Source organism: Numida meleagris, chromosome 2, assembly GCF_002078875.1.
Source record: "Numida meleagris isolate 19003 breed g44 Domestic line chromosome 2, NumMel1.0, whole genome shotgun sequence".
Lineage (NCBI taxonomy): Eukaryota > Metazoa > Chordata > Aves > Galliformes > Numididae > Numida > Numida meleagris.
Window position 1 is genome coordinate 134,672,871 of NC_034410.1, and position 24,685 is coordinate 134,697,555.

Below are 24,685 nucleotides of genomic sequence, written 5' to 3' on the forward strand. Positions count from 1 at the left end.
TCAGGGCAAAGGTTGTGAGCTCTCCAAGAATGACGCCAGGCCAAGAGTGATGCTGGGCTGTAACCGGCTGCATCGCATCCACCCGTGCCCACTGAACTTGGATACTCTAATACTTTGTACATTCTCTTACACCTGTACAGTAGCCATGAAAATCCAGTGCTGGTCAATACTCACTTGGCTCACATATTAACTACTAGACCAGGCATAGAGCAGTGGAGAGCCAAGCCCAAGATAAGCACTGAAATCCGCACGGAATGTCTTTGTAAGTAGTTCCTACTTCAGAGCCAGGAGTAAAACATCAGTCAAAAAGTAATCTGAAAAATTTAATTGTTTTATAAAATAAGATTATGAAACTCTATGTAAAAATCCAGCTTCTTAAATACGATACATTCACTTCCTCACAGAATATTTAAATATTCAGGTCACTTATATTTTCACCACATTTGAGTTAAAATCATTGGATAAATTAAAACATCCCTACCCAAAGATAACACAAGTTATACAAATAAAACTAAGTAATAATACTTCTTTAAATACCAAATGTAAAGAAATAAAGATTTTTTTTAGAGCATGCTACAAAATTTTGCCAGAAAAATATACGGGATCATTTTTGTTTAACTAGAAAATATACAGTGTGCTTTTCATTTCTCTTCCCCAAATTCAGTCTCATACAATTTCCATTTAACTTAATAAATATATACAACAAAAACGTTTATATCTCGAAGAATATAAATAGCGAATACTGCATTAGAGCCTGGTCCAGCATTCTTTTCTCCTCTAGTGACTATAGTGGGGCTTTTCAACTCTGAATGTGCAAAAATGCAGAATCAGGCTCTTAGTGTTATCAACAGGTTAATAGCTTTTACAAAAGTGATTAAGAACAACAACAACAACAACAACAAACCAACCAAGTGAACAAACAAACAACACAATAAAAAACCTCCAAGAACACTGCAAAAGACTTAGAGCTATTCCAGTCTGGCATTTCTATAAATAGAAAGAGATAATGTAGGGAAACAACGTTCCAGTTTAATTACTGCTGGCAGTAATTAGGGAAAAAGTGTCAGTGGAGAATGAAAAATATCTAGAATTAGACACATCTTACTTTCACGGATTTAAGCTGATTCCCTACCATTTCTAAAAAGAGTTTCTGGTATAGTCTATACATTGTAAATCTGTGAAGAAATTTAATGACTTTCTTCAGACTTTGGATGATTCTTTTTGGAAAGTGGTATGTTTTCAAGTGCTTCAGTCCATACATTAAACCTTTAATGGTGTCTTGGTCTCCATTCTTTATTCTCCACAGATTGAGAAGCTTTAGAACTTGTTCCGCGTGTTGACAGAGTTTCATTGTGCGCTCGATATCTTCCTTTCCCACTTTCTTGCCTGGCAAACTTGCCATCAGTGTGTTGAGATGTTCAAAGGTGAGATTTGGTTGGCCAAGATGCTTTAAGACACTATTTTCACAAAGATCAATATCTATAGAAAGCAAAAAGAAAAGAGACATAAGTACAATGCATGATAACTTTACAATGACCTGCAAAAAAGCTTCCAAAATATCAAGATGAATATTCCTCCTCAATTTTTTTTTTAATTTCAAGTAGTTCTCACAGCAATACTCGTTCTTTTTAGCTCCAGTTTTGAAAAGAACTTAAGAATGTAATTAACTTTGCAAATACAAACAGCTCCAAATTACATACAAAGTTACTAGCAAGTATTTATTTCGGTAAGCCTGTTTCATCTATCTTGTACAATGTTCTGTGTACATGACAGGACCTCTAATATTTGGTTCCAGTGAATGAAAAAATTATTCTTCTTCAGAAATATTTAGGCAAGCTTTGCTAAAATAGTCATTTTATGTTTTGAAGTGTTCTAGACACTTCACAATCTGACATAGCCATAAATATTTAAAAGGAGAGGCAAAAAAACATTTCTGTAGCATTTTTCAAATCTATTCCTCGTAGACAAAAGGTCACTCAAATGTGGTGGTTGTTGATGGCGGCTTACACAAAAAGAGTTAGCTTAACTTTCATACAACCCCCGTGTTAACATTGTGGCACTGCTTCAACTTTGACACCTGTCTTGGCAGATTCAGCACAAACAAAGCAGTCAGCTGGCATGACAAATAGGTACCAGAAGGGAAACAGAGGAGAAAGCACGTCTGTGTATTCCTTATTCCCATGCGTCCCCATTCCGTGTATAGACATCCTGATTCAAGATGTCAATCTCCATTTAATAATAAAAAATTGCACTCTCAAATGCATACATCCTACTCCCTCTAACCATGGCAGTGACGGCCCAGATGTAACAGTGGGAAATGCTTTCCCCCATCTAATCAAAATTCTTCATATGTTGTACAGCCTCAAAAGGGAATATGGGCTGTGACACCACACACACTCCCAAGGGCCGACAAGTCTGCAAAGCAGTCAATCCTCTGAGCTGATCAGGAAAGTTTCCTACCTGCTTCCCCTCAGCTTCACTGCATCAATAAATTTCTGCTAAGCCCTGAGGGGCCTCCTCAGGGCATATTTGAAGAAGGAAGAGTTTGATCCCAAGCAATTTTTAAAATGCCAATTAGGTTTCTCTCAATAGAAGTGCTAACAATATAAGGTACCTTGAATAATCTTCTTGACCGTATCCTGTTCCTTGTTTTGCTGCTTCCATAATTTCAAAAGCTGGAAGGTCTGCTCTTGTGAACTGTGCCTTTGTTTAATCCGTTCGATATTTTCTGTGCTGAGCTTTGTCCCAGGCAAACTGTCTGCGAGCGTGTTCAGCCAGTCAGGTGTGAGATGAGTAGGAACAGCAAACCTAAACATCGCCTCTTCACACAGGGTTACATCTGAAACAGAATTTTTTGTGAGACAGAAGAACATTTTCTCTTTCTCTGAAAAATAGAATCATAGAATCGTTTGAGTTGGAAGAGAGCCTTAAAGCTCACCTAGTCCACCTCCACTGCAACGAACATCTACAACTAGATCAGGGTGCTCAGAGCAAAATAGTATGTCCATCAGTGTTATCTCTGTTGCCCTGCTTATCTTTGAACTACATAGCATGCAGCAAGGATAATACGGCAAGATAGTTAAAAACCACTAAAACTAGGAGGTGGTCTTGAGAGTTGGTGCTCTCTGTGCTTGAGTCCCATTTAGTCTGACCTGAAAGAATTAAGACTCTACTCTAGCCACCACCGTATCAGGCAAATGGCTAGTTATTTTTATCACAAATGCTGATATTTTCATTTTAATGACAGTTAAAGGTATGTTTTCAGAGTACTTTTGTTTAATATGATACACACCTATTCCACATTTCTGAGGAGAAGTATCTGTATTTTCCTGACAGATGTTGTCACGAACTGCATTTCCTTTTAATGCTATTTTGAAACCCAGAGCACTACAGTTTGTGTGCTTTTGACAGACTGCTTTGGATGATGTTTCATTGGAGAAAAATCCCTCTGGACATCTCTTACATACAGTGTCACTCTCAGGAGTACCTGTGGAAACAGGAGAAGAGTGTACTTAATTGCATACAAGCTCAACTGGTTTTAAAAAAAAGAAAATAAAATATACATTCTTTCTAAAATTGTGATTGCTTCTGATTTTTGTATTTTTATTCTATGAAGGAATCATATTATGGGGGAAAAAACACTTTAAGTTTTAAAAACAAATAATTCTTTCAGAGAATGATGCTCCTGCTAGAGTAATAGAATAAAGAGAACTCTTAGATGCACTTGTTATCAACTCCTGTAAGGATTTTTAAGTCACTAATTACTTGAGTCTCTTTAGATATTATCCGATGTCTGACCTTCATCTTTCATCCTTACTAATACCATGTAAAATAATTAAATGGCACAAGACACTCTGCTAAACTGTACTCTGTAATATCTGCAGAGAACCTTATGCAAACGGATTACTTTAGCTCTAGCCAAAAATAACTCAACTAAATATCAACTCAAGACCTTCTGATAAGAATTTCCACTTCTGAAGTATAAAATCATACAGGGAAACATAATTTCACCAACATTTTGAATTTTTTCCTTGGCTTGAAGAAAATACTCAAAGTACCATCCAATAAATGAAAAACATTTAATACACATACATATATAGTTACATGGTGCTTTAGAAGACATAGTTATACCCTCAGCAAATTTGCTGACGACACCAAGCTGAGTGGTGTAGTTGATATGACCAAAGGAAAGGATGACATCTAAAGGGGCTTGAACAAGCTCAAAAAGTGGACCTCATGAGGTCTGACAAGGCCAAGTGAAAGATGTTGCACTCTGAGTCAGGGAAATCCCAGATATGTCTACAGACTGGGAGAAGAACTCACTGAGAGCAGACCTGCAGAGTTCTGGTGGATGAAAAACTTAACATGAGCCAGCAGCGTGCGCTTGCAGCCCAGAAGGCCAACAGTATCCTGGGCTGCATCTGAAAAGTGGAGGCAGCAGGGAGAGAGAGGTGATTGTCCTCTGCTCTGCCCTCGTGAGGCCCCATTGGAAGTACTGTATCTAGATCTGGGGCCCCCAGCATGGGAAGGATGTGGAGCTGTTAGAGTGGGTCCAGAGGAGGGCCAAGAAGATAATCACTGGGCTGGAGCACCTCTCCTGCGAAGAAAGGCTGAAAGAGTTGGGCTCATTTAGCTTGGAGAGGGCTTCGGGGAGATCTTATTGTGGCCTTCCAATACTTAAAGGAGCTTATAAACAGGAGGTAAATGAAGTTTTTATTTGGGTAGATAGTGGTAGGACAAGGGGGAACAGTTTTAAACTAAAAGGGGGGTGATTCAGATTAGATGCCAGGAAAAAATTCTTCACTCAGAGGATGGTGAGGCACTGGCACAGGCTGCCCAGAGAAGCTGTGGGTGCCCCATTCCTGGAGGCACCAAGGTGAGGTTGGATGGGGCCCTGGGCAGCCTGAGCTGGTGGGTGGCAGCCCTGCCCATGGCAGGGGGTTGCAACTGGGTGGGCTTTGAGGTCCTTTCCAGCCCAAGCCACTCTATGATTCTATGATATTTCAGAATTAAATAGATGATATAACAATAGAACAATATTCCATCACGTTGACACAGAGGAAAAAAATTAATGTATGTATTTTGAAATAATACTTTCAGACTAATATCAGTAAGAAATAATAGCACCAATAAATGCTTTATATTCAGTCTTAATTCACAATTATTCAGCCATCACTTAAGCAAGTGCCTAAGCTCTACTATATAATATTGCATTATTGAACATGGACATAAGCACATGCTTAAAATTATTTGCAAATAATTAGAAACTTTATTTGAATATGAAAGTGCCTCCATCTAGTGTATTTTGGTAGTATTTACATATGGATGCTTATTACAGCACTAGTTTTGAAGTAAATTTTATTTATTTGGGATATTTCCTCAGAGAAAAGAGTCTTGAGTTTTCAGCTAGCCGTGAAATAAATAATAGTATTTGCATACACCCAATCTGACATAGACCTGTTGGAGCGCATCCAGAGGAGGGCCACAAAAATGACCCAAGGGATGGAATACCTCCCCTATGAGGACAGGCTGAGTGAGCTGGGGCTGTTCAGCCTGAAGAAGGGAAGGCTGCGAGGTGACCTGATAGTGGCCTTTCAGTATCTAAAGGGGAGCTACAGGAAAGAAGGGGACAGACTCTTTAGCAGAGTCTGCTGTGATAGAACAACGGCAAATGACTTCAAGCTTAAAGAGGGTAGATTTAGGTTATATAAGGAAAAAGTCTTTTACAGTGAGGGTGGTGAGGCACTGGTACAGGTTGCCCAGAGATGTGGTTGATGCCCCATCCCCAGAGACTTTCAAGGCGAGGCTGGATCAGGCCCCAGGCAACCTGTTCTAGCTGTGCATGTCCCTGTTCATTGCAGGGGAGCTTGACTAGATGACCCTTAAAGGCCCCTTCCAACTCTAAGGATTCTACGATCTAGCACTTCTTCCATCAGACATTAGGTGAAAACAAAAGGGAAAATTTTAGCTGCTGCGCACCTGGAAATCAGAGGCCCTACATATTGTCAACTCCCCAAACCCTCAAATTTCTGCAGCCAACAGAGGAGGGGCTGCGTATGACTGCATGCGCAGCTGCCCTGGCGTTTGCTTCCCCAACACACTGCTTGAGGCTCCAGATCATACAAAACTCTGGCCAACACTTGCACCTGAGCAAGCAGCAATTAGTTTTTCTGAGAAGTCTGAAATTTTAGCAATTTCCCCCCCTACAGACACCCTGTGTTTCACCAGTGAGGAAGAGGAAGAGAGGAGAGTCCCTGCGAACGGTAAGCTGGTCACTTCAGAAGTTCCCTTGTAACCTTAGCAGCACAAGAGGGAAATAAATGGGCACTCCGTCGCTGAGCACAAAGTAATCCCCCCGCCTTCCCAGCTTCTTCTTCACTGCTTATCTGGCTGCTCTTGTTCAGGGCCGCATCACAGCTGCCCTTCTGCCGCTCCCTCCAGTGTGACTGGAATCCCCCACTCCTGCAGGAAACGGCGGCACAGCAGGGAGATAACAGCCTGGCAGAAGTCCTGATTCCCAGTGAACTGCTTTGGAAGGCTCTGCCACACACAGGGCTGATTGCAGCAGCAAGGAACAAAACCTTAATGCACATGTAGAAATGGGGACTACCAAAGTAAAGTGATCTGCCTAGCTACCATCAGTTGGGCAACAATCGGATTTCACTTCTAAGCTTGACACTTTGAACTAGGCTCTGAACCACACCATCGCCCTGTGTGGCAGCTGGAGTGTATTTTTCTATATTCAGGTTTTATTTCATCTGAATTTATGTCAGTACAAAGCTCAACAGTATCATATAGCAGAAAATGGGAAGACAATGTGGTCCATGCTTACTAAATTCCTAGCTGATGTCTCATCTCAAAACCTGACTATTGACACAGGAAGACGCAATTAATTTTTACAGTGTTTTCATTCCTTGTTTGAGGTCTGCTTAGGTTTAGCTCATTTATTCTGAAGGGCTTTTGGAAACCAGCTTTCCAATAAATTACATGATTCAACAATTTATCTTCTTCCAAAGTTTGTTTCATTATGAACTGCGGGATTCAAATCTGTCCATGATGGTTTCACTGTGTTTGTAGGGTTCTATCTGTCTCCTGGGTGGGCTTTCTGAGAATTTTGTTTCTGTCCCCTTTTAACTTGCTGTCAAGGTGTGATAGAACCTCATTAACCCAAGCCACTAGGTGTAAGGATATAGGTTAATGAAGGTTTATATTATGGAAATGTGGCCGCTGCCAGTGGTACTGCATAGAAATACTTAACGGTGGCAAGAGCAGATGTGGGATAAGGGTAGAGAGCTCAGCCAATTACTCAGGGAATAGTGATCAGTGACACTGCTCCTTACACCAGACTTGTTCTCCAGTGTAATATTCATAACCAGTGAGAGGACTCCTAAACTATCATTCAGCATGTCTCTAAATTTACAGCCAGTCCTTGTGTTTCTCACTTTGTGTATGTAACAACTAGGGCAGTCACTCTGTAGTGCTGGAGACTGGCTGTCTACAGGTTTTTATAGGAGATGCTTTGATTTTACGTATTCCCTTCCTCAGTGCTCATCTCTGGGCAGTCACCAGTCTCCAGTACAATGACAGTTTACAATTCTTTCAAGCTGTATTAAATATTGGAGCTAAACTGGGCCATGACACTTGCCAAATGATAAATAATGTATTTTGTTTACAGAGAAGAGCTTATTACTGGTTTAACAATTCATGCTGTCTCAAATGAAGAATACACTCCACTGGAAAGCACTGCTTCACCTTCTATCCCCACCAGACATACTGTGCAGTGCCAGCCTGCTTGACAAAAAAAGGGTTGTTTGTATGATAATAGTAACCGTTTCCCTAAGAGTTCCACTTAGGATGCTAGTAATTAATTATTACCACATATTGCTGTGCTGCTAGAGCTATATTAATATTGTTATAATTATACAGTTGGTGTCACACACTTAGTGGTCGTGGTGTTTGTTAAGATACACAGTTGCTTGAAACAGCAGATTTCACAATGAAAAACATTATTATTTATCACACACACAAATACCGCATTACAGATAATGTTCCTTTAAAAGAGGCAATCCATCATGTTTCTCATTAGAGTGCAATTTGCTATGTTTGCTGCTGCCATTAAGTTACTGCCATTAAGTTAGAGGAGTGGGGTATTCCACTGAGAAACGTTCCTTTGGCTACAGTTCAAATGCGGCAGCCTAGGGTTGAACCTTGAAAAGGTTCAACTACCTTTGCAATTTACTGTCCTGTAACTTCATCAGGACAAGCCTGGCTCCTAATCCTGCAAGCACCATGAGCTTCCATGTATCGCAGAGCGCTAATTCACTCTGTGCTTCCTGACAAGTGGCACATACCTGGCTGTGTGACGCCGAACCCCGGAGGGCACTCTGTGTGCTTCAAGCAAAACTCCAGCTCCAGGTACCGGCCTTCAACGCACTCACAGATGCGGTCCTGCGTGCTTGTGCACTCCTGCTTGACGTACTGGAGCTCTTTGCAAACAGCACTGCAGTACTGGCATTCATCGTTGCTGTTCCAGTCTTCGGCGTAGTACTGATCTGGGCATGGGGCACACACGGTCGGGCTGGCAGCCGTACAGTGCTGCTTTACGTAGCTCCCAGGAGGGCACTGGTTGCACATCACCTGACGAGATGTCCCCGGGTCGTAATGGAGATACTTGGGGGGAGAGATGTCCTGGATGCTCCACTTGACCGAGATGTCCAAGAGCTACCCACAGGAAAAGAAAACATTGCTTGCTTCAGTTCAGTGAGCACCACAGTCACATACAAACCTACATTTTGATGAGTTTATGAGCCTAACCACCTTCAAAAATATGTCTGTGTTAGAAATTTATAAAACATTAGCCAGCTTCTGGCGTCTCCCACATCCGTTTTAGAATGTGAAAAATTTAGGGTCTTACCCAGCAAATCTTCCTGACATAAGTAATTTCTTATTCACACTGAGCTGTTCTTCTCCCGCTTATACTCTTCTAATATCACTGGGTAATGACCTTTTGCCTCTTGGCACCTGCAGATCTGGCCTGTCAGCTCCATTGGCACCACATTCAATGCACAGCAAGGTGGGGATTATGCACTCTTGTGTTCCTGAGTATTAATCACTTCAAACACAAAAGAAATGGCAAGCACCTGAGCAAACAAATCTGACACCAGTAGCGCAGATACCTTTAAAAGATGGTACCCGGCTAGAACAATATAAGTGATTTTTATTGCCTTCCATTTAATCTTGAACTGAAATGCAGCAGCTCTGGGGGCACAACATGGCAGTCCCCGTCAGTAGGATGAGGTAGCTTCAGACAGGGGTAGAGAATGCTAGGATTTATTAAAGGCGTGATAAGGACTTAATCATACAAACCAGAACCGCTCTGGCTAATGCTCCCACTTCCTATCTAAAAGCACAGGCAGGAAGTACTTTACACCATTCAAGGACCTGGTCCAGTTCTGGCCAGAAGCCCTTCTGCTTCCTCCAAGTCTGTTTTTCTGGTGCAATTCAGGACCTAATGGTCTGAGGCGGCCCTGCCCTTCTGTAGAGACAGTCTTGATATCACATCATTGTGGTCTCGTCACTAAAATTTTGGTTACGTGATCCCACCAGCCTACCAAAAAAAGGTCTCTCTTGTTTACTTCCCTAAGCACAGCCCCAAAGGGTTTGCCAGTAGCTTGCTCTCCACACTGAGAACCCTGACATACACACTGCTTCCCTTTGAAAACTCATACATTTTAGAATCATGCAGCAAACTGGCTTTGAATGAAGAAATCTTTCTATGTATCTGTTCAAATTAAAGATCTAGCTTTGAAGGTCTTTGCTGCTATTTTTGGCCTAGTTAGTTAATATAGATTTGCAAATTCAATTTCAAGAACATATTTTCCTCTTTTCCAATGTAGATATCCTCAAAGTGTATGTGGAATTAACTCTTCCTATTCATTCAGATTCTAGATTTTCTAAAGGGGTTATAAGTACGGGCCTCACTTCTGCCACAGAATGGCACTTCTACAGGACACTGAGGCTGGAAAGGATAATGACTTGCACAAACAAGAGTCACTGAATTTGTACCAAGTAAAATTAGGTGCCTAAATTAGGAATTCAAAAATATTCTTAACTGCATTCCTGTGTTGTCTTTGAATCCAATTTTTACGCAGCTGTACCTAGATGGGCTAAAGAATGAAACGCACAAAGTATGGATTTTCCCCACAGCTTCTGGCCACTCTTGACTAAGCCCAGTAACTTGTCTCTTCTGTCTGTTGTTTTGGTTTTTTTTCTTTACACTTGTAGAATCCACTTTTCTTCTGGCAGTTTCAATGTACAGTCTCTTCCATTATAAGAAACTTCTTATTGCTCACTGAAGTTTGCTGATGATGTACAGCTCATTTTTCTTAAATGACTAGATCTGTTTCATGCAATCTGTTTAACAAGAGGGTGCAGCACATTTTTTGAATGTGAATGGCTTTCCATTTATGAAAAATGCACCCACCCTTGGTAAATCTACGTCTATTCCACTAGTAATAAGGAAGTCTTGATAAACACATCAATTGTTGATGCGAACAGCCAAGTTTTATTCAATGGTTTTTATTTGGTAATAGATACTATAGCATCCCACAGAGTCCAAGGCACTCCATTTGCAGAACACAACTGTCTGAAAAACAAAGCACAAATGCCACTAAGACAAGAATAAACCCATATTTTGTGCAGATATGTGTGGAAACCCAAGACAATACCAAACACAGATGAAAATGTGACACTGTGAAAATGATCAGGGACAGCAACCAGACATGCAGGTCATGCCTCTTCTGTTTTTGCTCACACATTTTCAGGCACCGAATGGTTAGATGGACCATTTCAAGGCTGATCAACTCCCTTGGTAACAAGCAGGAGTAGGAACGACAACAATGTGTGTATTTTTCTTACTTGACAAATTACATTGGAAATCACAGATAAGAAGCAAGTGAGAGGATTAGCTGCAGGGGATGATTTCTGGGTTAAAATAATTCAGTTTCATTAATCATGGTATAAGAACACGGCGTTTTGTGGGGAAAAATGGAGGCACTCCCTTCCTGAAGAGCCCACTGCCATGTGAAGCAAGTCAATTCAACACAGCTGCAGAGAGGAATTGATTCAGGTTTTCTTTACAGTATCATTTGGTTAAAAAAAGTATTTCGCTTTAAAGGTCCAGACTGAGAGGATCAAAAAAACCCCAACAATATGTGTGTGAGACTATGCTAAACTTAACTTTGGAAGTACAAATAGCTGCCAAGCAAAATGCTATTAATCTAAATGAGCGTAACAAATAAACATGCTAATAGGATTGATATATCAGTGTCACCAAGACTGTTGGTCTTTGCATTTCATTTTTTGTTCATCTTTTTAACAGAAAAGCCCATCACACTTGTCTATCCAGAAACACAAGTTATATAGCTGCAATAATCTGTTGATCATAGCCTGAACCATATGTATGCAGAAACTTTTATTTCATAAATAATTATGGCTACAGATCTTTCAGTCAAACCAAAGCTATAAATACAATTAGTATCTCAGTATTTTACCAAAACATTTCATACATCATTTTCAACACAGAGCTGTATTACACACCACTATTCATGTTTGACGTTTACAATTCTGTCAGTACAGTGACCTGTGTAATTCATTGCCACAAGACACCATAAGCACTTGGGTGCAAAATTCAGCAGGACATAGTAAAGAAGGAACATTCAAATAAAGGGCAATTCAACACAAACATCACCTCTTAATCAGGAAATCCCAAACCACAAATCGCTTGAGTCTGGAAGAGTGTTTTGGAAAAATATCACTGTATTTCTCTTACATCTCCCCTTTCTCTTACATCTCCCCTATGTATCAAACCTTGCTGTAGACAGCATATAGGGTATTTTAGGGATTTTTCTTGGATTATTTTTTTCTCAGACCCAGTACAGCCATTAGTATGTTCTTAAGTACATTTTGAGACTCCAATCCCCAATATCATCCTTCTTCATAGAACTGCTATAGATCCCATAAAAATGCTTAGATAACAGAAGATTGTCTTCTATGCAAACAGAGAGCAGCTAGCACACGTGACTGTTCTGGGTATCAGTATAAAACCTGAAAATCAGAAGTTATCCTTGAACCTAAACCAAGCAGCGACCTGGCACAAACAGAATAAAAAGCTTCCTGTCCCTCAGCTCACAGAGTAAGTCAGAGGGGAACTTCACTAAATTGTCCTGTCCCCTAGCATAAGACACGCTGAAGAACATCCCCCCAGTTGTGCTTACATTAACAAGCTGAGTCACCTGTTATAGCAGATTTGTGGTGCAGAACAGATGGTGCTGAACACCTGACATCCACATGAAGCACAGTTTGGTGGGGGTTGTTTGGGACTAACTTTAGGCATCTGCTGTGTCTCTCGAGTCCATCTCTGGATTTACTTTCATCAATCCGGGTTATTTTTGTAAACTCACCTTGTGCACTCTACGGATGCTCTGCTGTGCAAACTGAAATATAGCAAATCAGGATGATCAGGAGAGGCCATTCAAAAGCATGTTCCCAGACCAAATTAAAATGCTAATGAAACGTATTTATGTCATTCCTGCCATTTCTCCTCCTAAGCCATGCTAAGAACAAGGTGGTAGCAAATCCTCCGTCATGTAAAGCCTCTGATTGAACTAGGTGTCCATACATAAAGACACACTAAGTACTAAACTCCTGAATCTCTGCAGTAAAGAAACAGCACTGCTGGAGCACATGTAAATGTGGTGATCAAAACTTCCTAATCCTGAACTGTTAATCTTCCTGAGAACTGCACTGAAAGTAAGATTTCTCCCAAAATCATGCTCTTACTGACCTGTTTGCACTAGTTGGAGAAGGCAGCATGTTCCAGCTTGAAAGAAGTAAGAAACTGGAAGTCTGGCCTCAGTTTACCTTTCAAACTCTGAAGAAACTGAAGCTGGAGTCTATCAAAGATGCACTTGGCTAGAATTAAGGATCTGTCATTCAGTACATTGCATAAGATTCTGTACATTCTTGTTTAGGAGAGGTTAATGCAGACAAAAAGAAATCTTAGAAAGATGAGAAGGAAATGGAGAGCATTGCCATTAAGAAGATCTTAACTGTTGAGTAGCTTGGCAAGTTAAAACAGTACCTATGAATTCAGTACAGACAGTGAATGCAGGGAAAGAGAAGAATTTTCTCAGTTAAAGGATAACGTTGGCAAATGGAAAAGGGATTCTCTTATCAGAGGAAATCCAGGAACAGCCTTTTACCAAGAAACAGGTGCAAGAAACCCAAGTAGTCTAAGTATAGCTGTTGATGCATTTCTGAAAGCTGCTTGGTTTCCTGAAGAGCTGAGGGATGGACGCAATAGACACAGGCAGTCTCTTTCACTTTTAAAACATAAGCATATCCTTTCTATCCTAACACTCAGTATCTTGTTCATCTCAACAAATTAACTGTTAGATTGATTCAGAAGGTCCTGAATTGCAAAGAATTTTCCTATGCTAGCAAAATGCAAGGTTCAGTTTAAGAAAACAATCCCCAGTTTATTCATTTATTTTGTTCTGCAGATATGAAGTGCAATCAGTAACAAAATTATTGCTAAATCAACAGAAAAAAAATCTAGTATCATTTACTACATCTATCAACCTATTGGGTGAAGTTCATCTCAGCTGGGCACCATGAGCCCAGTCCTGAAAGGACTGAAAAACTCAGTCCTCCTTCATAAGGCAAATCCTGAGCACCTCTTAGGATGGCCATCTCCATGCGAGCAGTTGGGACGAACCATAAATACCAAAATACAATCCTGGTGTAAATTAGTGTCATGCAGGTATATACTGAGACAACTGTAGGCAGAGCTTGCTGATAACCATATTGGAGTCTTTAGCTTAGAGGATGATATCAAAATTGGACTCATGTTTTAAAATATTCTAATAGTTCTGGGTTATGTATTGCTACTTACACTGTTTTAGCCAAAATGAGTTACTCAAGGCTAAAAAGTATTTCTGTGATTCTGTCACTCAATACATTAGGCCTAAAGCAATATTTTTCCATACTATCTTTAGTCAGCATATACAAAACAATCAATCCCCACATAAAAGGCCTGTGCAGTCCATTTCTTTGAGCCCTTCAAAGACGCTTCTGAAAAAAAAGGGTATGAAAACAGTACACACCCTTTTCTTTCATCTTTAAATGTAATGCAAAGAGCTGCTTGCCTTTCCTTGTTGAATTAAAATGCATTGGAAGACAAAGCCCATAAAGCAATAATCTTTCAAGCATCATCCCCTTAAATCACTGCTTTGTGAAGGAAAAGAAAGAGGTTTTTCAACATATGAAAATATTATTATGTAGCTTGGTATTGTGGTTTGGGGTTGTAGACCAAAGGAGAATGTTTAATTTTCTGAGAAAGATAAATCTGTTTCTGTTTTGCATTCCACAACTATTCTGCAGCATATTTTCCTGCTTGATAAATAATTGTTCAAGGCATTTGTCAGATTGCTCCTAGTGTTTGCACTGGGTTGAAAGTCAAACCTCACAGCTCTCCTACTTTGCTTTTCACACAAGGTATTGGCACAAAGCTAGGGCAGAGGCCCTCTGTCCTTAGGCAGAATGCCCCACTGAAATCATGCACAGACCCCGGGGAAATCCTACTGGCAAAATATGGCACTGAATAGCATTAAAGAAGTTCACCTAACCAATAGCTTATAGAATCATAGGATCATTAAGGTAGGAAAAGACCTCTGCAGATCCAGTACAAGATACCTCATGCTGGGTCTGATCCATGGCCATCTAATGCAAATGGCCACTGTTAAATTTTTTCTCATCTAGGAAAAAAAGAGCCATGTCCATCTGGCCAGCTGGGAAATATCTCATCCTCATCACCTCTCTGTTTTAGGTGGGAGCCCATGCAATCACCAAGAGTAAATTACTTGGGGTGACAAATATGTGTATCTGTTTAGCTCATAATTAGCAGGCTGTCTTAGCACAGCCCAGAGAAAATACTTTTCAGCAGAGCACGGTTTAGCACCAGGTACACAACAAAAGCTAAAACAGAGTTATTTTCGCTGGTTTCAGGTCTGCTTATAAAGCTGTCCCATCATTCTGCCAGCTGTTTTAATGCAATCCATTCACTTTGCATGTTACAGGAGGACCTACTTTTGTATAGAAGATGCTCTGGAGACTGGTGGTCACTGTTTTATTTAAGAAATGTAACCAGCGACTCTCTTGAGCTGTCTGTATTAAAAACTGTGTATATCACCTACTATCTTCCTTTCTTTCTCTCATCTGGGAATTTGATGTTAGCAATTCAAATCTTGTAGAGATTTCATGATGCAATTCGTTGTCATTCACAAAGCAATTTTGGGGTCTAAACAATTGTTTCATTTCCAATGGTAGGAAATGATGTTCAACTGAAGAGCAGCTATGTGTCTTCATTTATGAGAGTTGCAATTTCCTTGAAGATTGCGTTGGGAGAAAGTAGGAAAGACTAACCAGCTACTCACCAAAAGAGGTATCTTAGCCATAAATCCTATTTTGGAACATAATTCATCAGAGTGACAGCAAGACCTGGAGCTAACCCAAATCTGGGATGATACCAACACGACTACAGGCCGCACCAAACAGAATCGATAACATCCGTTAGCTAGAAAAACAGTATGGCTGATACTGTGTGCAAACAGGTGTTTTTCCTCCAGGAAGATCATCAGCATAGTAAATCTACTAGTATGAAAGTTAACTACAAAAGGAGCAAAATTAAAGTTTCTGTGAGATTAGATAAGTGTGTCTAATTTAAATTCTGACAACAACTTTTAAAATTCTTCTGGTAACTTTGGTGCTTTATTTTTAACCAACACACATGCAGGCAGACAGACAGAAAGACAGAAGGAAAGTCAGACAGAAAGATAACTCCTACCCTCGCGGGCTGCAAAGCCACTGCTGCCTACACACAGCAAACCCAACAGGCAGGCCAGAAAAAGCATGTCACATGTGCCCAGAGAACCAAAATAGAGAAAGGTCAAGTTTAAGGGTCAAGATAGTTACGTGACAAGTAACAAGATCCAGCTCTGGGGAATTTCTTTCAATTCAGCCTATTTCATAAGGCTTGTCTGTTTGTAAGCAGTTTTAGTGTTCCAGCAACCAACACGTACATGCATGCATTACCACAGTAGGTCTCCTTGCTGAAACTTTCAGGCCAAGGCTGAAAGTACATCATGTCCAAACCATCCTTTTTAGCGACGGTGACTCCAGAACTAAGGTGCGTACGCCAAACACACACAACTTTGAGCTGCTGTTGTGCTTCCTACAAGTTTTCTTACAGAAAAGGTACTCAAACTATTCTCAGAGCTACAGCATGTCCAACAGCACTTAAACTTCACAATAAGATGAAATAAATTGCTTTTAAATAGAAAGCAAAAAAGAGTTGAATGATGAAGCTCTCTGGTATGCACTGCTGTCATTGTGATGTATTTCAGCTCAGAGACTCCACTGCCAAGGGTTATCCTGAACTTCACCAAAAACTACGAATTTATGAAAGAACATGAATAGGCACATTACATTTAAGTGTAAACGTAATCAAAATGTTGATGTGAGTACATTATGGCAACTACAGATAAGAAGCCAAAATTTCCAAATTAGATTTCCGTGCTTCCTGCCAAAATTTCCGAATTAGACTTCTGTGCTTCCTCATAGACAAAGAAGGCACAATGTTACACCTTGGATGAAAAAGTTGTCCTGCATTTCAGCTTGCCAACCACGAGCCTGAAAATTTTTGCTTCCCTTGCACTGTGAATTACTTTGGTTTGTTTCTCAAAAACCTCTTTCAGAAAGTCCTACAGAAAGTAATAAACATGCATTACTCATCAGATCCTGGAAATCTTGGTGCATTTATAAAGAGCCTTCAGAATAACTGGAACTCAGTTCTAATGTTCTACCACAACATTCATGTCGCTGTACTCACTAAAACACGAGAAACAAGTTACTGCACAGACACACACAACATCCTACTCTGAAAAGTACTTCTAAAAATACTTTTATTTATATGTTTTCTTATCCAAAACGTGAATAGTCTCCAAGCAGATGTTACACAGTATCTGTCTGTATGCAGGTTTTAATTAAACTGGCGTCATATAAAATTGCACACAGCTAAACAGATCAAATGGCCTTTTGAAAGATTTATTGCACTGCTAACATCTCTAAATTTGCATCTGGAAGTATCTTTGTAAATCAACAAGTAAACAAAAACTTATTAAATAAGGCAATTTACCGGATTTAATAACATAATTTTTTTTCTGTGAAAGCTACAGACACAGCTCCCAATTCATCCTTTTCTTGCACATGAAGCCAAATTTTCTAAGCCAAATAAGCACACATGCCTGTGCTTCTTTCTGGAGTCCACAGTGGTTTTTCAGGGAAAGAAAGCCAGACCAGTATGTGAGACACTGCCTTGTGCCACTGTAGGAACAATTACACAGACAGGCAGAGATGGAGCTTCTGTAAATCAAATACAAACATCCCAGCGTTCTGTTTCTAAAACTCATTCCTACATACAGTATTTTATATTAGTACAGTACAATGAAGCCTTACAAAAGGTGAGAGGAAGATAAGAAAGAAGGCAAAACAAAAGTAAATCATGCCACTACCTTAAGAAAGGGATCAAAATCTGCGCTTCCATCCTAACGCAAGACACATCCATGTCACTCCAAACCTCACCAGGAAAGCCCAGTGTCATTAAACAAAAAGGGTTCACCAGGAAAACGGAGAAAAGGCAAAAGAAAAGAAAACAAACAAAAACAAAGCAGAACACCGACAAAAATACAAAGGAAAAGCCCTGTGTCTTTTCAGCCTCATCTCTGAAGCTGCGATCCATCTCAAACCCTATCTACCTCTCTGAAGGGACTTACCACAAGCGTGCAGCACAGGAACTTGTTCATTGTGGTTGGTGGAAGAAACCTCAGCGCGCTGGGAAATCAGGCAGAGTTAGCCAGTGCTCCAGCCTCCTAGCAGCCTGCTGACATCCCCCAACATTAAAGACACGGTATATATATAGTCCCGGTGTAACAGGAAGCTTTGGCTCAGCTTTGATCACTCATTCCCTACTATGACCAAACTTTTCTCTCTCTCTCCCTTTTTTTTTTTTTTTTTTAAGGAACCTGTAAAATCTGATGATTTAATGGAACTCTTTGAGCGCTGTAACCACAGACTGGAAAATGCAGGAGGGAGTGTCAGGGGCTGGCCAGGGGAGGGTTTAATTGGGCTCTGTCTGTCTGTCTGTCTTTCCCCCCCTCCTCTCCCCTATGCAGCTGGCTTGGTGGGGAGACACACTTCCAGGACAACATGTCTCAGCAGTCAGGCTCATAGGGGACGTGTTCAGAAGTCACTGCCAGCGGGTGAGCTGCAGCCCCACGGCCCCACAGCCAGCCCCCACAGGGAGCCTGGAGCTCACCCAGGGCTGCCATTTCCCCACCGAGCCTGCAGGCTCCTTTCTGCCTGGTTGCCCAGGGATTTCCAGGAGCGGGGCTGGCTGGGAAACAAAGGTCGGGAAGGGGGAGGTGGAGGGGAAGGATAAACCCTGCTGGTTTCCCTTCCCTGCTGATGTGGGAACGCCAGCAGCGGCCCTGCTGCCCTGGCCAAGTGCCCATGCTCCCCGCTGGGCAAAGGGCCCCGTGCTTCTTCCTTCTTCCCCGTGCCATGTGGTGCTTTTAATTAGAAAAGAGCATTTTTTTTTTCTAAAGCAATGCAGATCAAACACTGATGATTTTGCATCCCTTTTCCTTGGTAGGCCGTTGGGTACCAGCCTGGAGCTCTGTGGGGGCTCTGACCTTCTCTAGGCCAGTGCCCCAGACTGTGAAGCCAGAGTGTGACTTTGTCCTCAGAGGTCTGAACAAAGTATTCCTTTTCCTAACCTGCAGATACCCAGCAAGTGATTATCATCCATATTTCAGATGCTGTGGGATCCTGGGGTAAAAGCCAAACCTAGACGTGCATCCAGTTTTCGCAGATGGTTTTCTGCCCTTTTTCGCAGGCCAGACCAAAACCTCAGCTCTGGATATTCCAGCTCTCAAGCATTTGAAATCTGGGGCCCACATTGCCTCTGAATTGTGCAGTTTTGCCCCTCTGAGTCACGAGGCTGTGTGGGATTGGCAAGAAGGAGGTGGAAAAAGCCTGCGCATTGTTTTACAAAATCCAGCTATGTCAGGCAGGAAGCCATAGTCTTCAAGGACATCCCAGCACATTCCTCCTTATACATCTGTAATGGTTTGAACACCCATCAAGCATAACCTGAGACTGAAACAGATGCTGATTATACTCATCAACATGATAAAAATTCAAGACACTTGAATTAGTGATGAGTTCTTTATAAGAGGCAATGTGAAAATTGGCATGAAAATCCAGCTACCCAGAGGCATATTGCTGGCATCTGTCAGGTAGCTGTTACCACTTCATTACCTGAATGGATGTTCTAACTGTTCTTGTAACCTTTTCAGAGACTTCTAGTACTTTGATATCTACTCTTAGGTATATTAGTGGACATGCTGCCTAGATAAAGAGACAGCAGGGCTGATAGTCTGGATCTACCCTGACATTTTCTTCATGGTGTGAAGAAAAGGACCATTTTCTAAATGTCCATCTTTGACCATGTACAAGTAGCTATGCTGAGTACAGTATTTTCCATATAGGGGCCAACTTAAAGCGTTACAAAGAATGCTACACCAGCTTCATCAGCAGAAGTTATTTAAGCCAAATTAATGTTGTTGTCAAGAGCTGGGACACAATAATGTAGCCTTCTGACTGGCAACACCTAGCACTAGCGTCAACTTCTGACCCTGGGGGGTAGGTGGTGCCAGTTGCTCCCCACTCAGATACAAGAGAAGCAAAAGCAGCAAATCCATCACAAGCTCCCATACTTAATCAAACAGTGTAAGCAAGTTTCAGTGTGCTTTAAGTTAGGCTTGTTATCTCATTGCTGGTGCCAGCCATAAATACACAACAGCTAGATCTTTTGAGAAATAAAAATGTAGCTCATAAGCCTGTGCTTCTGCTGGTTAATGTTTATAGGGAATATTGTTCATATAAGAAATTCTTAGAGATCCAAATTTTCTTATGCAGTGAAAGAACTGAAAAAATTAAAAAGGCAGTCAAATAGTTTATCTCAAAGTGTGGCTATCATTAAGAAGTGGCATCTTCAACAATTCTGCTTTTTTGTATATTTGCATTCAGAGTTAGATTTGTTGACCGGCATGAAAAAACACATACACAGTGGGAGGGTTGGGGGGGGGGGGATGAAGCACAGGTTAATGAGAATAAGACAAGTCTTCCTTGAGCTCATTCACCTTAATGGAAGGGAGCTGAAGTGTTCCTGTTTCAGTGAGGACAGCGGGTTTGTACAGATGCTAAGGAGACCATCATCTTAAAATACATGAATATGAACGTTTCAGCTTTCTGATCCCACTGGGATCTGTGGAGCTGGCTGTGAATGGTACGAGGGAACTATATAGCTGTACTTAGCATGTTTGATCTGAAAATCACAAATAGACAATAAATACAGAATCCCACAATGCCATTTTTAGTGTCACTTTCCAGAGAAGAACTATGCTTTAACAAGGTTTAAACTGCAGTTTGAATGTTTTCACAAGTGCTTTACAGTGTTGCCACTTTGCCTTTGGGAATTAGCTAAGATGTGCTTTGCAGAGCACAGAATCATAGGACGAGGCAGCAAACCCTGTAATAAACACTTGTCCATGCTACAACCAAGTTGTTCTCAGCAGTGTTTAAAAGAACCACGTTTGTGACTATATGCCGTACAGCAGGGAAGGGACACGGCCCGGAATTATTATTAACTTCCTTTAATTATTCATTCTCCATAACACAGTTGACAAGATGTAATAAGAAAAGGAACTTAAATATCAAGAATTCTTCTTTTTACGGACATATTTAATATAGTGACTATAGGCATTACATAGTATGTTCCATGTTACAGGAATATGAGTAGTTTGTTTTAAAAATCATTAGTTAACAGTGATGGAGAAACAGCTCTCTGGTCAACATAAATGGTTCACTGCAACTTATATCATACACAAAGCTGGAGAAAAATGACTGCTGTTATTGGGCAGACTGAAAGTTGCTGATACCATTCTGCTCTCAATCTGTAATGATGTGCTTTTGGTAAGACATCAGCTTATTGATTCAGTAGTAGTCATATTTCCAGACATGTATTTGTCTTTCCCTGTTTTTTATCCTCACTATTTGTAATGCTGTCCTGGATGTTATGATTGTTATAAATCTATTTTTATTCCCATGCATCATTATAATCACCAGGTCTATAAATGGCTTTGCTCTTTAAGCCAGTCTGCTATCTGGAAAAACTCACAAGTCCAAACCAGTGAGTTGGTGCTGCCAGGTGAACGCTGCATAGCTTAGTCATCTCAGTATATCAGTATGATGTTTACTGAGCCCAAGCAACAAACAGTGGGAAGACTGTGGCTTCAGGCTTGAGACTCAAGAGTTCACCACACATTGCATTTAGAGAACACTCAGAGCTTCGTCATTAACAGATTTCTGTCAAACCAAGGGGAAGAGGGATCTCAAGAAGATCGATTGCCTCTGAAAGCAAACATATTAGTAGCTGCAAGAAGGAAACAATCTGGCATTCTACCATGCTGTTACAGCAGTCCCTTAGAAATTAATCTCCCTCTTTAAATTGTAAGAGCTGATGATCTGAACTATCGTGGGAAAACTTGGAAAATGGAGGCTTAGAGAAACCTGATAATCTGCAGTGGTATAGGTGCAGGTAATAAAGTGGTGTAGGTAACAGGAAAACATGCTTCAGATTTTGCTAAAGTAGGTGAAGCACCCCTTCAGATATTTCCTCATCCATGTTCTCTCATGTAACTCAGGAGCCTGGGGAAAAGACTGTGCCAACACAGACGAAAGGAAGAGAAAAGGTATTTAGTTCATAACGTTCTCAAAAGAAAACTTATACCTAGGTGGTTATCTTTGTTTTAACTGTGGCTTGTTTTATTTTGTAAATGATTCTGCCTTTTTTTTTTTCATTGAGATCTTAGCTCCTATTATAAATCTGAGCCAGATACAAGGTGTTAACATGCCGAAAGGAAAAGCTCATTTGTCAAAGTATGTATTCAGAGAAGGAAGACAGACCTCGTCCTGTCAAAATACATTTTGATTTGCATTATAGGATTTGAATGTTGCAATGGAGGAACTGAAAAATTAGTCACATGTACATTAGAATGTACATATAGTCACATAAAGATCTAAGTACAAAAATCTCATCCAACTTCAGAGTAAAGAAGGGTACCTATTTTTTGCCATTCTGGGCTTGCCTATCTAGTGAATTAAGCCAGCTTGCGAATCTCAAGAGTGCTGGTTACCTCTGTGGTCACCTTTAGCTTGCAGTTAACATTGCATGCTCTGTTTCCCATTCAAAGTGGATTCATGCCACGTCACTGATCTAGATTTGTGAATTTTTCAGGTTGCATAAGAAACCTGAAGCGGGTAGGATCAGACTTCTTACTTTCAGATGGCTGTAGATGAGAGTATGCCCTGTAACTCTGAATGGAGACCACCAAACTGATGCACTGGAAATATGCATCCCAGCTCCCTTCACAGTCACTCCCACCTACAGGCAAACAAAGGTGAGCAAACAGGATGCTGGAAAGTTCTGAACTGAGAAATGGCTGTTTCATTTAGTCATTCCTGCAGTGGCGTTTTTGGCCTTTAATTTCTTCCTAATGTGATCTCTGTGGTATCGGGAGGCTTCATGCAGTGATTCAGGTCCTTCAAGCAGAAGAAACTTAATGCCTTCTGAAAAACTTGGTCATAACACCCAATCATTTGATAAGAAGGAATTCATTGTTCCCAGAATCAACATTTCCAGTTAACACCAGTACTCCAAAGGAGACAGCACATACTTTACCGAAAGCTAAGGAAATTGGAACTGAAACAAGGCAAGCTTTAGCCAGTAAGATTTTCTGGCGAACAGGTTTTTCTTTTTTGTCTCTACTAATTTGCTTTCTACTCTGTAATTGAAGGTCACTGGTTAAGGAAAATGGTCCCGTTAGCTCATGAGGAGCGGCTGTAATTTCATTGCTTTCAGTCTGACTTCATCGTGTATATTTGGGTGCACTAATTTTCCCTCCTGCTGGTTTTCCACATACGCAAGGATGTCAGGCCAGCAGTGATGCCATGCTCGGCCGTCAGAGAATGTTGCATGGACATTTGATTATTTTTGCTCCAGGCTCTGAATCTCTTAGATGCTGGGTTCATTCAGCTGTGAACCAACTATCCAATTGTACAGTTTGATGGATGGCCTGCATCATTTACATCCAAATGCCTTCACCACCCGTGGATTGCTATGCTCTTGCCTTCCAACCAGGAAGGTGGATAAAGGCAGTTGTCATCTATGAGAGATTAGCTGCTCCCTAGCCCAGGAGCTTCATTGCTTATTATGGCAGTAAACCTCTGCAGGGTAGCAGGGACTTCAGATGCTGAGGCATCTGAAGTACAGACAAGACAAAAGACTGGAATCTCAGGTGAAGGCTTTTACTGAGGTTTGACAGAAAAAGCACTGTGAGGGAGTGTAGCCATTCAGTGAAATGCAATAAGAATATTAGGTATAAAAGTCGTATTTTCCAGCTGCAAATACCTGAAAATCTGTGTGTCAGTCTTGGGTATGTAGATAACATTACAAATCCAGTAACTCAGACACACAGTCTGCTCTGTTTTCCCTTAATTATGAAAGGGCCTACCAGTACCATAATCCTTTCAACTTCTCCATCAGCCTTTCCTTTTCCCACTGAATTGAGTTAAAGTTTCCTGTCCACACCTTTCAGAAATATCTTTGTTCCTTTCCCTTCTCCTTGTGTGGCCTCTGTTTCCTTCACCATGCACTGAGCCTTAGTTTGTCAGATTTTCCACAACCATCTCTGTCTTCATCAGTTCTGTCCTCTGCTCACATCTCATCCCTTTGAATGAAGTTTGAAGACTCCTTCTTGTCCATCCACCCTTTCTGGGAGCAAACCACTGCCTACAAGAGATGAATAGCTAGGAAGCAGGCCAGGCTAGTATAAATGAAGTTGCTGGTTTTTTTTTAAATGTATGTAATATATGTGCATTCACAGATTATAAAAATTGAATGCACTTCTCTGCCTCCTACATGCTGCATTTTTAAGAAGTTTTAAAGTTTATTGAGAAAGTATGTTGCCTTCCGTGGACTTTGTGCAGTATCACCCACAGAAAGCCCCACTTATGACTGCACACAGAAAGAATGACAGTAAAGCAAGAAAATCAATAATGAAGACTTGATGTTTCCTCCTCAAAAAAGCTATCAGAATGTATTTCTAGTTCCTGCTTCGATGTAAGCTCTGCAGCTTCTGGTTTCATAAGAATTGCAACGGTGTAAGCCAAGTGAAAAGGAGAGACCTCTGAGAAGTAACACAAAAGGAATATGCAATTTATGGAAGATGGCAAGTCAATCAGAAAGCTTGCCACGTCCCTTCAGAAATAGCACAGCTCATGTAGTAAATGGTCTAAAGCACCTTTTAGGTACTTTAGCTTGTGGCCAGACTTCAAGCACAATGAAGGTTTTGTCCTTTTCTTGGCAGAGAAGCTTCAAAACCAGAAAATGCAGGGGGGAGAAGATGGAAGGAATTTCAGCCTCCTCAGAAGATTCCTTACAGCC

At 40.9% G+C, this 24,685-nt stretch overlaps 1 protein-coding gene across 2 annotated transcripts in view; it reads right to left on the reverse strand.

Annotated features, from left to right (window-relative positions):
* TNFRSF11B (TNF receptor superfamily member 11b) overlaps nt 305–24,685 on the reverse strand; it is a 70,404-nt gene continuing 46,023 nt past the window's right edge. The window contains exons 1-5 of one of the 2 annotated variants that reach the window (XM_021387336.1): nt 17,892–18,216; nt 8,352–8,721; nt 3,293–3,487; nt 2,615–2,839; nt 305–1,479 (exon numbers count right to left, since the gene is read on the reverse strand). In XM_021387336.1, coding sequence (XP_021243011.1) covers nt 1,091–1,479; nt 2,615–2,839; nt 3,293–3,487; nt 8,352–8,721; nt 17,892–17,921 — 1,209 coding nt within the window. In that variant the 5' untranslated portion in view covers nt 17,922–18,216 and the 3' untranslated portion in view covers nt 305–1,090. Of the gene's footprint in view, nt 1,480–2,614; nt 2,840–3,292; nt 3,488–8,351; nt 8,722–17,891; nt 18,217–24,685 lie in introns of those variants that run through there. The other variant, XM_021387337.1, reaches the window with a different exon arrangement.